General features: G+C 37.6%; 1 protein-coding gene across 1 annotated transcript; it reads right to left on the bottom strand.

Annotated features, from left to right (window-relative positions):
- Window positions 1-975: 975 nt before the first annotated feature.
- On the bottom strand, window positions 976-10274 carry DUS4L (dihydrouridine synthase 4 like). Its single transcript, XM_010163123.1, has 6 exons — window positions 10165-10274; window positions 9795-9916; window positions 5854-5971; window positions 4303-4425; window positions 3154-3380; window positions 976-1561 (listed from the first exon to the last, which is right to left on the bottom strand). Exons 1-6 carry the CDS (start codon window positions 10272-10274, stop codon window positions 1314-1316), a joined length of 948 nt encoding a protein of 315 aa, XP_010161425.1. The 3' UTR covers window positions 976-1313.
- Window positions 10275-10499: the final 225 nt, after the last annotated feature.

Raw genomic sequence — 10499 nt, 5'->3', positions numbered from 1 at the left:
TAAATTGGAACATACCTGCTATGAAAAATGATCCAGTCTTTTATGTCATTGCATTAAAAGGATGGTGAGAATTTAGGTATCTAAATGATTAAAAGATTTGGGGAGTAGCATCAAAAGCAACCTCCCATCCCCCAGGCTGTCATAGTTTATAGTGTAATAAAAAGAATTACAACTGTATACAAAACAAAGTAATTTATTTAGAAAATTTAGAACTATTCACTTCTATAGTCATAGAAATATCAGAGTCAGAAAACTAAGCAATTTCCGTGTAAACATATAATGAAAACAAATTATTTGATTACAAGTAATTGTACTGCATAGATTTGTGAAATTTCCCTTGCAGAACAAATGCAGCTGGTGTGTAATGTTATTATCTTGTTCTAATTTGCACTATTTCCCTCCTATACAAAGATTCAAAGCCAAGTGGCTGTCACGCTTTGATAAGCAACATGCCAGCAGGCAGAGAGGATGGCAAAAGCCCCACTGAGAGAATCTGTCAGCTTTTCTTTGACCTATAAAGTTCTGTTTTGGTAGGTGACAGGGATTTAATCTTTTATATAATTATAATACAGTAGATAGACCAAACTGAATTTAGTTAGATTGAACTTTCAAGTCTTTTATTTTAGATTCAGCTGTTTGTACTTAGTTTAAACTAATTCTTCATTTTACTCTTTCCTTCTTTCCATCATCATTTATCTATTCCAGGTTTCTTTCACTACATGAACTGTGGAATTTTTGTCAGTTGTAAGTAATTTTAGAAAGTTTTAGTCTGCAAAAGGAACGTCTAATTTAAAAGAGGATACTATGCTGGACTTCATGGCCTCACAGTCTTTAAGCTTGAAAAATCTACTCAAATTTAACAGTACAGCTTATGTCAGTTAAAGCAAAAACTTCTATAATTGCTCCCTTTTTATTCTTTTGGTCTGAAATTCTTGATATTTATAAGTAGTCCTTCTGATTTTAGAAGGTTTCACATAAGAAAGGCTCCAGTTTTGCAAACATATTGCTGTAAGCAATTGTTTGGTGGAAAAAAATAAATTACTGGAGTCTTACAAGAATGAATCCTCTGTGTAGTAGTGCACTGTAAATAGAATTCTGCATTTGTGGAATCTGGAATATTTTCTGGAGTAAAAAATGCTGACAGAAAAATACTAAAAATATAAAGTATCACCCTGATAATAATGTTATGCTGTGTTGAAAATACTTACACAATATATGAATGTGACAAAAAAGTAGGAACCCAATGAAAACTTTAACCATGCATCAACAATTGCAAAATACAAGTTTACATACAACTAGAATACTCGGAGTTATCACACACCGTAATGGTCATTCAGATAATCTAATACTGCTGAGGTACTTGATAAAACATTAAAAACTTTTTTTTCTTGTTTTGAAGTGATGCGTTCCATCATGTACATTAAGTGGTGGTGAAAACAGGTAAAAGGAGTTCCATGCTCTAGAGCAATGTCAACCCAGTCCTGGATGCACTTCAAAGGCGTCTCTTCGTATCCTGCAAACATAGCCGGATTTGCTAAGAGTCCTCTAGCCACCATTATACCTTCAAATTGGAAATTAAAGCAGTAAGTTAAACATTATAGTTTAAATTTTACATTAAATCTTCCTTTAGATTTTGTATAGCACCCCTTAGGATGACCACCCAGAGTTTACAGACAAGTAATGAGAGAACAACAGGGATGATGATTACAGCTATACCAGAGAAATCTGTTTAACAACCCAAACCCCACAGCACTACACCACCTGTCAACACATTCCACTTGATGACATACCCTTGCAGAAATTTGGAAATTAAACACAGGACACAGAAACCTTTCTTCCCTACTTCTGAAACTTAAATTCAGTAGTATTTTGTTTTTATTTGCTACACACATACACACCTGTCTTTTTAACATAAAATTATGATGGAAAGACACAAGAGTAGGAATATAATAAATTTAGTCATTTTTAATGCAACTCAGCTGATTCACAACTTAGAATCTTTCTTCCAGTAAGGGCTCAATGTCTCAATTATATAAATCTCAGGGCTCTTGGTCTGCAGTAAATCTTTCTGAACAAGACAGCGTATTTGCAACAATAATCCCAAATTGTCAGATAAAACCATACATGTTCTATTGTAATTTTTCTGCAATTAAAGGATTCTGTTTTCCTGCACTGTCAACATATAATCTATCACACTTAGTCTCTTCTTGAAAAATAGGATGATCAAATATGACAGATTTATTTCGCTATTGTACATGACAGAAAAAAACTGATGCTTTATATTTTTGCTATTGAAGGTTGCTTGGCTGGGCTAAGAGAACATTATTTTCTGTTATGTATTTCCTTCCTGCTTTGTATTTGCGGGGAAAGTCACTGTAGCAGCATGGCAGGTTGGTTCAGCTCATTTTTGTTGTCACTATCAAGCATCAATAGTGTCAAAAGAAACCTGCCACATGAACTTTTCCTTATGACACTTGTCACTCATCTCTGTCCTGTTATTCTCTAGCTGTAAGATCCAAAGTGTGTAGATAATCACTTCTTCAAAACATATACTGAATTTCCATATTGTCTTGAAACCACAGACAGTGGCATGAACCTACTCTGACTAAGTAACTGCAGGGCAATCCTTTACCCCAAAATTTCACCACTGAAGTGTATGACAAGGTAAATACATAGAGATCTGAGAGTGCAATGCCTCACTGTGTCCTTGAAGCCAACCATCTTAACTGTTAAGTGTCTGGCTAACAATATTTCCTTTTTCTGCCATGTAAGAAAACTGCTCCCATGTGCAGGAAATAGAGATTTCCAAGTGGAAGTTTACAGTTCTTTAAAAGATTATCAGCTCCATAAAGAGTTAGAATGAATGTCTGAAAGTTCCCCTGAACTCCACTACTGAGTGATGAGACAGCATAATTAAGCAAAGAGCTTTTCTAATTTGCCTTGGAAATCATTATTTCTGGCTTGGAATAACAGTGCTCTAGTGCTCAGATGATTACAAGTGATTCTGTTTATAAGGCATCTAAAACATCCTCTTTCATTTGTCCCCTCAAAGAGTGAAAAGCACTCAAATCATGTCCTGCTTACAGCCAAAATAAATACTTTGAAATCTGATTTGTAAGTTTACTTAGAAAATATGAGTATGTTTGATCTTACCATCTGCTCCTGTCAAGTGATGAACATTTTCAGCATCTTTTAAAGTTTTAACATCTCCATTAGCCACAATAGGTATAGACATGCTTTGCTTAATTATTTTAATTGCATCATAATGTACAGGCTGATGTCTTTCTTCTACGCTTCTCCCGTGCACTGTAATCCACGAAACTCCAGTTGCTTCAGCTTTTCGACACAGGTCAACTGTTCTTTTTAAGTCACCATGGATCCTAAAAATCCAAGGAATTAAAACATTAGATAGTAAGTTACCTGAACTGTATAAAAAGGCCTCTTCCTACGGAGGAATTACAACAGATTTGTATAACAGTATAAATACAGAAAATATTACTGTTGGAAGATAAAGAGGTTTGGGGTTTTTTTAATAAGGACATATGAGTTTAATGTATTGAAGTCACTATTTAATTTAGTATTTCCCAATTATATCACATTTCTGAAATATACATGGTAAATGTAACAGACTGAGCAAGGTTTCCCAAAAGATTCTAAAATAAACATAATTATTTTGCATATTTTGTGGAAAAAAGGCTGATTTATAATATAACACCTTTCCTGAAGGACTGCGAACTGAGTTGAAACTTAACTGACAAATAATGCAAAAGCCACACAGGATGTGTGGATGAACAGCAATGCAAAACAACAGTTTACAGAAAGCGATGAAGGGAGGCAGGACATGTTCCTTACAGCAGCTATGGGGACCAGTTCCCAGTTTTGTTAGACTTCCCTTTATAGGGAACAGCAGGCTCTGGCCTCCGACAGCTCATAAAGTAAATCCTTGTAATGATACAGACTATGCATTGATTTTCTTTTATGGAACCCTCGACCTTTTAACTTGTATTTTCATGTCATTTGGATGGCAAGAAAACGCCAGCATCCAGTAAGTTATCTGGGTAAGTAGTCAAAGGCTGTGCTGGTTCTACTATCTAAGTTTGGGATTACTTACCCCAGATATTCTTTCACCATCTGGGGTCAAAAAAATCTCAGCAATCTTCACACATAAAGAAATTATTATAACATTACATTATCAGAATTACATATATTACAGTGTAACTATTACACTAACATGTTTCTTTAAAAAAAAAAAATTTAAAGGTTTCTTCCACATACCATAAACAGCTCTTAAATTAGACCTACCTTATTTTAATAGATACTGAAAATCTAGGGTTGTCGATCTGATTCCGTACGTGTCTCACCATATCTTGAATGAGCTCTGGTTTATTTATTAAGCAAGCACCATAACCTTCTCCCATCGCCCATCTTTAAAAGCAAAAGAACGTTTGTATGCTACATTTGAAAAAAAGCAGATGAATACATCAGTTTCTTTTCTTATGACCTTTAGAATGTGTGGTTGAGTTAACAGAGATAGTACTGGCTGTAGATTAATGATTTGTTTGCAGTTTGACACCAGCTTCTAGGTGCTAGTTCAGTCTCCATTGTGCTGTTAGAACTCTGGGAAAGTTACTAATCTCTTCCAGTTAAATTTTCTGTCCATGAAATGGACTCACAAGGAAGACAAATTAACTTTTAATCAACAATGATTTAGATCATACATAAAATAAACAGTTTTATGTTTCACCTTTCATTGGATCATGGATTTCTTCTAAACAGAAAACGACTTTGGATTGAAAAGGAGTATTTTTTAAGTGCAAGTAAGGATATGATTTCAGTAATATTCTGTTTTCCCTCAACTGCAATACACTATTTTGATTATATGAAATAACCTTTGCTTCCACTTAACAGCAGCAGTTTATTAAAAAATTTTTATTATAAAGGCAGATTAAGTGCACGAAACTTTTTTACTTTGAAACTAGCATGCATGAAAACCAAAGGGTTCAAATGTTAGCATATATTTTTGCCCTGTAAGTAACATAGTTTGTCATACTTAACTGTAGTTAGCTTAGAAAAAAAAATTCACTTCCATTCCAAAGTCTCAGATCTCTGCAGAAAAGTTTTCTCAAATACTATAATTTTAAGTGAAGACAACCTAATTAGAATAGACAAATTAAGTATTTGCACCCTAATATTATCTTTTACTTTCCTACATTTATTTTTGAGATCTTAATTTAGAAAAAGACTGCCTGACAAGCATGAAATAAATGGTTCTCAGTTGAACCAGTTAGTAAGAATCTTCATTTGTGCACTACTACTCTGTTTCACTGGCAAGACAAAATCTTCATCAATTTAAGTGAGAAGTAGATCACTAATAAAAGATGGAAGAAATTCTTTTCAGCACTTCCTGAAAAATTTAATCTGTTAATTATATTTTAGAGACTATTCTTCACTTCAGAAGTCTGAGACATCAGGGACTTGCCTTGTTATTTTGGGAACTGCCATATCATTTCTCAAAACACTCTCAAAATTATCTGCTGCAAGCTCTTTTTGGTAATGAATATTTAACAGCTGTTGAGAAGGGATGGACAGTTCACTTCCGAGCCAACACTCAATAGCTCAGAAATAAAAAAAGGCAAGTTGGCAAATACACCTGGTTTTCCCTGTCTCACCATGGTGACAGGCATCTCAGAACATTCAGAGCAGTGCCTTGCCACATAGACATTTCTGACAGGTTAAAAAGCAGTTTCTCTCTCAAAGTCTATTTTTAAGTTAAGACAGAAATTACTATGAAGACCAGCATTCTTTATTCTCAAATTATTTCATCATATTTACCCAACTTTTTCAAAGTTTTACCTCTGAGGACAGCCACAGTTTAGGTCTATTCCATCTGCAAAAGGACAGACGATACGGGCAGCATCACACAAAACCTGTGCTTCTTTAGCAGCAAACTGAACAATCAATGGATGATCACCTACTCCAATGAAAATATATTTAGAGATTTAAGAAACTCCAGAAAATAAAAAGAATAAATTCTACATTTTTAATGTTTTTCATATATTAAAAAGCTGTCTGGCCATGGTCCTGGGCTCTAGGTGACCCTGCCTGAGCAGGGGGGCTGGATAACATGACCTACGGACATCCTTCTAAACATAACTATTTTGTGATTCTGTGAGCCCTAGATCGCAAATAAATAAAGGTAGCTGACCAGTGGTTACAAAATGAGTATATTCATCAAGAGAGGTGGGAATTCAGACAAACCTATGTGTCCTTGGACAGTTGCTGGCTCAACACATAATTTTTCTGACTGAAATTGGTCAGATACTTATTCTTCACAGAGATGATATATGGCACTAAGTATTGCCTATTTTTCAGTAACCTTCATGTTTCCCCTCCTAGCCTGCTCCTTCTTGTCTGCATGCTGCCCCTCTGCTGTGCCGACACGGCTCTCTGTCTTGCCAGGTGGGACACCTGCTTATGGAACCAACCCTTCAGAAGGGAGCTAAGCAACCCACAAGCTTTGCCCTTCCTTATCCCAGCACATCTTCTTCCTCTTCTGTGCCAACATGACTGGTTGGAGTTGGAATGAGAACACTCAGGCAGAGGCAGCTTTAGCAGCTTTATCTCAAGTGGGAATCCAAAGTGTCAGCGCCCCTCAACTTGGGTCTGCTGAACTACTCGAGATTTACTAAGCCCCTGCAGAGAGCCAGATGGTCATTTGGAACATGCTCTCCTCCTTTACAGCTACTGCATTACATTAAAGGCATCTAAATACCTCAAACACTCTTGGTACTCATTTTACACATAAAAAATTGCTGCAGTTAAGAGAAAGGGGGATATCTTAGCACTGATGGAAAGAGACAATCCAACAAATGTACAAAGCAAGTGCACTTCTGGTACTCAGAAGACCACAAGTGTTTCTGAAGATTTTCCTGTTTTAGTGGAAAGTAAGTAGTTCTTGACGTAGTGGAGCTTAAATCACAAAGGGCAGCAGCACACTCTCAATCATGCTGAGACACTGCTAGGAATTACCTAAAAATCCAGCAAGCAAAAAAAAAAATCCCTTGCATATTTTCAAAACAGTGTCCACTTAATATAGTGCTCTGGCTAAAAAGATTTACATTGTTACAGCTGGTATTTTGGAATAATCTCACGCTCCATAGTTTTTTTGGTTGAGCATTAAGTAATAAAAATACCGAGTCTAACCATACTAAATTTTTTAGCAGCAGCTACAAAGAACATGTGCTTCTATTTGAGAAATACACAACAGAAATATCAATGCTGAAGAAAATGGAAAACAGAAATTGCAATTGTAGGCTCCAAACCTACTCCACTAATTAGAAGACAAAATCCTCAAACAGCCAGGAAGTTAAACATAAAACCACAGTAAAATTTCACAACCTGTTGTCAAGCTACTTGTTAAAAGCATAAATGCTAACAATGTAAATACTATAATCTTGGCAAAGCTGTATGAGGCAGAATGTTTTAGAGGTCTATAAAATCAAGGCCAGCATTAAAGAGGTGAATAGAGAAAACATTATTTACAACACTTCAACATTTCATTTTGGACCCTTTGTTATCAGGCAGCAAAGTTACAGAATAAAGGAGAACTTCCTCTTTCACCATCCCCCAGAATACACTATATATGACCCCCCAGAATACACTAGATATATACATGACACTAAATATCTGACCTGTGGGAACTCAAATGTCACAGGACATTGCATAGATCAGAAGCTGTTGCAGTGGCATATCCCACTGGCATAGCCAAATGCCAATTTAGGTCTGCTAATGTACTATGTGCCCCCTCCAGTTTCTTCTGTGCCTACAGACTACCAAAATGTGGGAAGCTGGAAAGTCCTTGATTTTGCAGCAACAACAAAACCCACCAGTATATTATCAACATTCTTCTCATATCAAATGCCATACTGAAACCAAAAGAGAGTACTATTCAATCTACTAAGAAAACTCACTCCATCCCAGCCAAAACCAGGACAGAAGGATAAGCAAATTCGAAGGGGGCAAACTAGTGGGTCTGTGGAGCTTTGAGCCATATATATTGTCAGTTTTGTTCTTACTCATTTACTTTTACCCACAAGAATTATTCATGCTTTTTGAAAGTTGAATTCCACTAAGAGAGTCTACCTGTGCTTCCCAATGTGACTCTTCTTTGTAACTGCTCTGTTTGAATAATGCACCATACCAAACAGCCAGTGCTAAAATAATGAAATGTGCTTCCTCTGCTATGAGATACACACTTACAAAAGCACCAGTTCAGTGGCCTGAATAGATTAAATCATTGCACTTCAAAGATCCTACACGCCGATCTTACTAGCACGTTAACAACGCTCTCTTCATTCCTCCAGCTGCAGCCTATGCTTCTGTTCCTTGTTACACTCTTCTACTTCAGCCACTTCATGTCAGCAGATCTGTATCGTTACTGTCACCCCTTCCCACATATTTCAAACCATTTTTCTCTTTTGCTTTACAGCCAGGACTCCGTACAACTCATTATACTCCTTCTTTTTGTATGTGTTTTGGTTATGTTTCTGTACCATGCCCGAAGCCTTGCTTCTCCTCATCAACCCAGCCATGCTTTAACTTCCTGGCCTCTTCAACACCCTCTCATTATCTCAAGGAGTCCAGTGACAGCCCCTTCCACTTTCCACTCCAGCTAATTCGAAACCCTGCTTCTTTTATCAATTCTTGATTCCACTGTATCAATCTCTAGTCTATCAATTTTTTCACCTTTACCAACTCTCTTATTTTTGTTACAGACCAGAAAACTTTTCCCACCAGTGAGTTAAGTGTTCATCTCTGAAACACATACAAAAGAGCAATTGCTGGGAAAAGAATCTTACTACCATCTCCTGATAGTCTACTGGGTCTGGCTGGGATGGAGTTTATTTAAAGCTGATTTACAGCAGCCCATTTTGGATTTTGTGACAAAAACAGTGTTGATAATACACCAATGTTTTGGCTATTGCTGCACAGAATCACAGAATGTTGGGGATTGGAAGGGACCTCGAAAGATCATCTAGTCCAATCCCCCTGCCAGAGCAGGAACACTTAGATGAGAACAGTACTTGCACAGTGTCAAAACTTTTACTTTTTCTCACTCTGCCTTCCCCCTGCCCTCAGCAAACAGATTGGGGTGGGCAGGAAATTGGGAATGGACACAGCTGGGACAGCTGACCCAAAATGGCCCAAGGAATATCCCATACTGTATAACATCAAGCTCAGCAATGAAACTGGAGTGGTAGGGGAAGAAGAAGGTGGGTTGGGACATAGAAACTGTGTTCCAGGGGGGCTGTTGCTTGGAGACTGGCTGGACATTGGTCTGCTGGTGTAAGGTGGGAAGTGGTTTTTTTTTTATTTTCCTTCTTTCCTTCACTTATTAAGCTGTCTTTCTCTTGATCCATGAGTGTTTTTTGCTTTTGTTCTTCCTGTTCTCTCACTGTGCTGCTGGGGGGAGATGGAGGAGACATGAGTGAGCAGGTGTGTGAGTGCATAGCCACTGGTCAGCTACCTGTGGTCAACCTACCACACATCTAAATCAGTCAGGAGGCCCTGATTTCAGGTGGAGACAAGGTTTTCCACTATTTAATTTGACACACTACCACTGGAATATGCTTACTCTCACCTAGAATATTTCTATGGTTTTACAATCAATCAGATATGGTATATCAAAATTGTTAATGGATGTCAAGTTGTGTGACAGAATTAATTCACTTGTCCAGTTTGGCTTATGACCACATAAAACATTCTGACAAGGCAATGGATTCTTGAAAAAATACCTTTGTTTGTTGTAAATTCGCTGTCTCTAGCTTTTGTGGATCTCACAAAATCGGCTGCCACTATCATTGGTGTGTAACACAAATCACAACTGTACTTCCTAACCAAGGTTCTGAAAGCCAACCTGCAGACACAGGAAAATTAAGAGATAAACAGTAAAGACATTTTTCTGATTAGCCATTCTAAAATGCTGTCCTGACATGCAGTACTGTGGGGATGCCCAGGTATAATCATAAGAGAAAACACGTCCCATGTCTATCTCCATCTTAAATAACTGCAGGAGGAAAAGGCAACCATCCCTGTCTTTCCAGTCAAGACAAACTTTCTCAGACAAAATACACTGAGAACAGAGTTGACGTGACAGTTACTTACTTTGAATAGCGGACCATAGGGGCACATATTTTTACAACTTGCCCAGAATGAAACAAATCCATGGGATCCTTTAGCTGGCATTGTTTAGTTTCTCCGATGTCACCAATCATGTGTAATTAGCAATCCTTTTAGCATCTGGAAGAACAGTGTTTGCCTGTAAGCAACTCAGCTGTTTCTCACAGGCCGTACAGCAAAGCATCAGAGCTCAAACTGGACCTGCTTTTTGGTAAAGCATCCCCCACTTGCGCCGTCGCGGGACCAGCCTCTTGCCACCGGCAGGTGCGCACAGCGGCCCTCGCCGGGCCCCGCGCTGCGATCTGGGGCCACAGCCCCGC

Source organism: Antrostomus carolinensis, unplaced genomic scaffold (assembly GCF_000700745.2).
Source record: "Antrostomus carolinensis isolate BGI_N321 unplaced genomic scaffold, ASM70074v2 scaffold20162, whole genome shotgun sequence".
Taxonomy (NCBI): Eukaryota; Metazoa; Chordata; class Aves; order Caprimulgiformes; family Caprimulgidae; genus Antrostomus; species Antrostomus carolinensis.
Note: the sequence above shows the minus strand (reverse complement) of the source record. Positions and strands in the feature narration are given on the sequence as shown.

What these genes read in the sequence shown, in the direction of transcription:
- DUS4L (XM_010163123.1), bottom strand. Translation starts at nt 10,274, where the DNA reads ATGATTGGTGACATCGGAGAAACTAAACAATGCCAGCTAAAGGATCCC. An exon ending in CGAATTTACAACAAACAAAG is followed by an intron (nt 5,972 to 9,794) that starts GTATTTTTTCAA and finishes TCATTGGAGTAG; the next exon opens with GTGATCATCCATTGATTGTT. An exon ending in TCAGTATCTATTAAAATAAG is followed by an intron (nt 3,381 to 4,302) that starts GTAGGTCTAATT and finishes TTGGATTTTTAG; the next exon opens with GATCCATGGTGACTTAAAAA.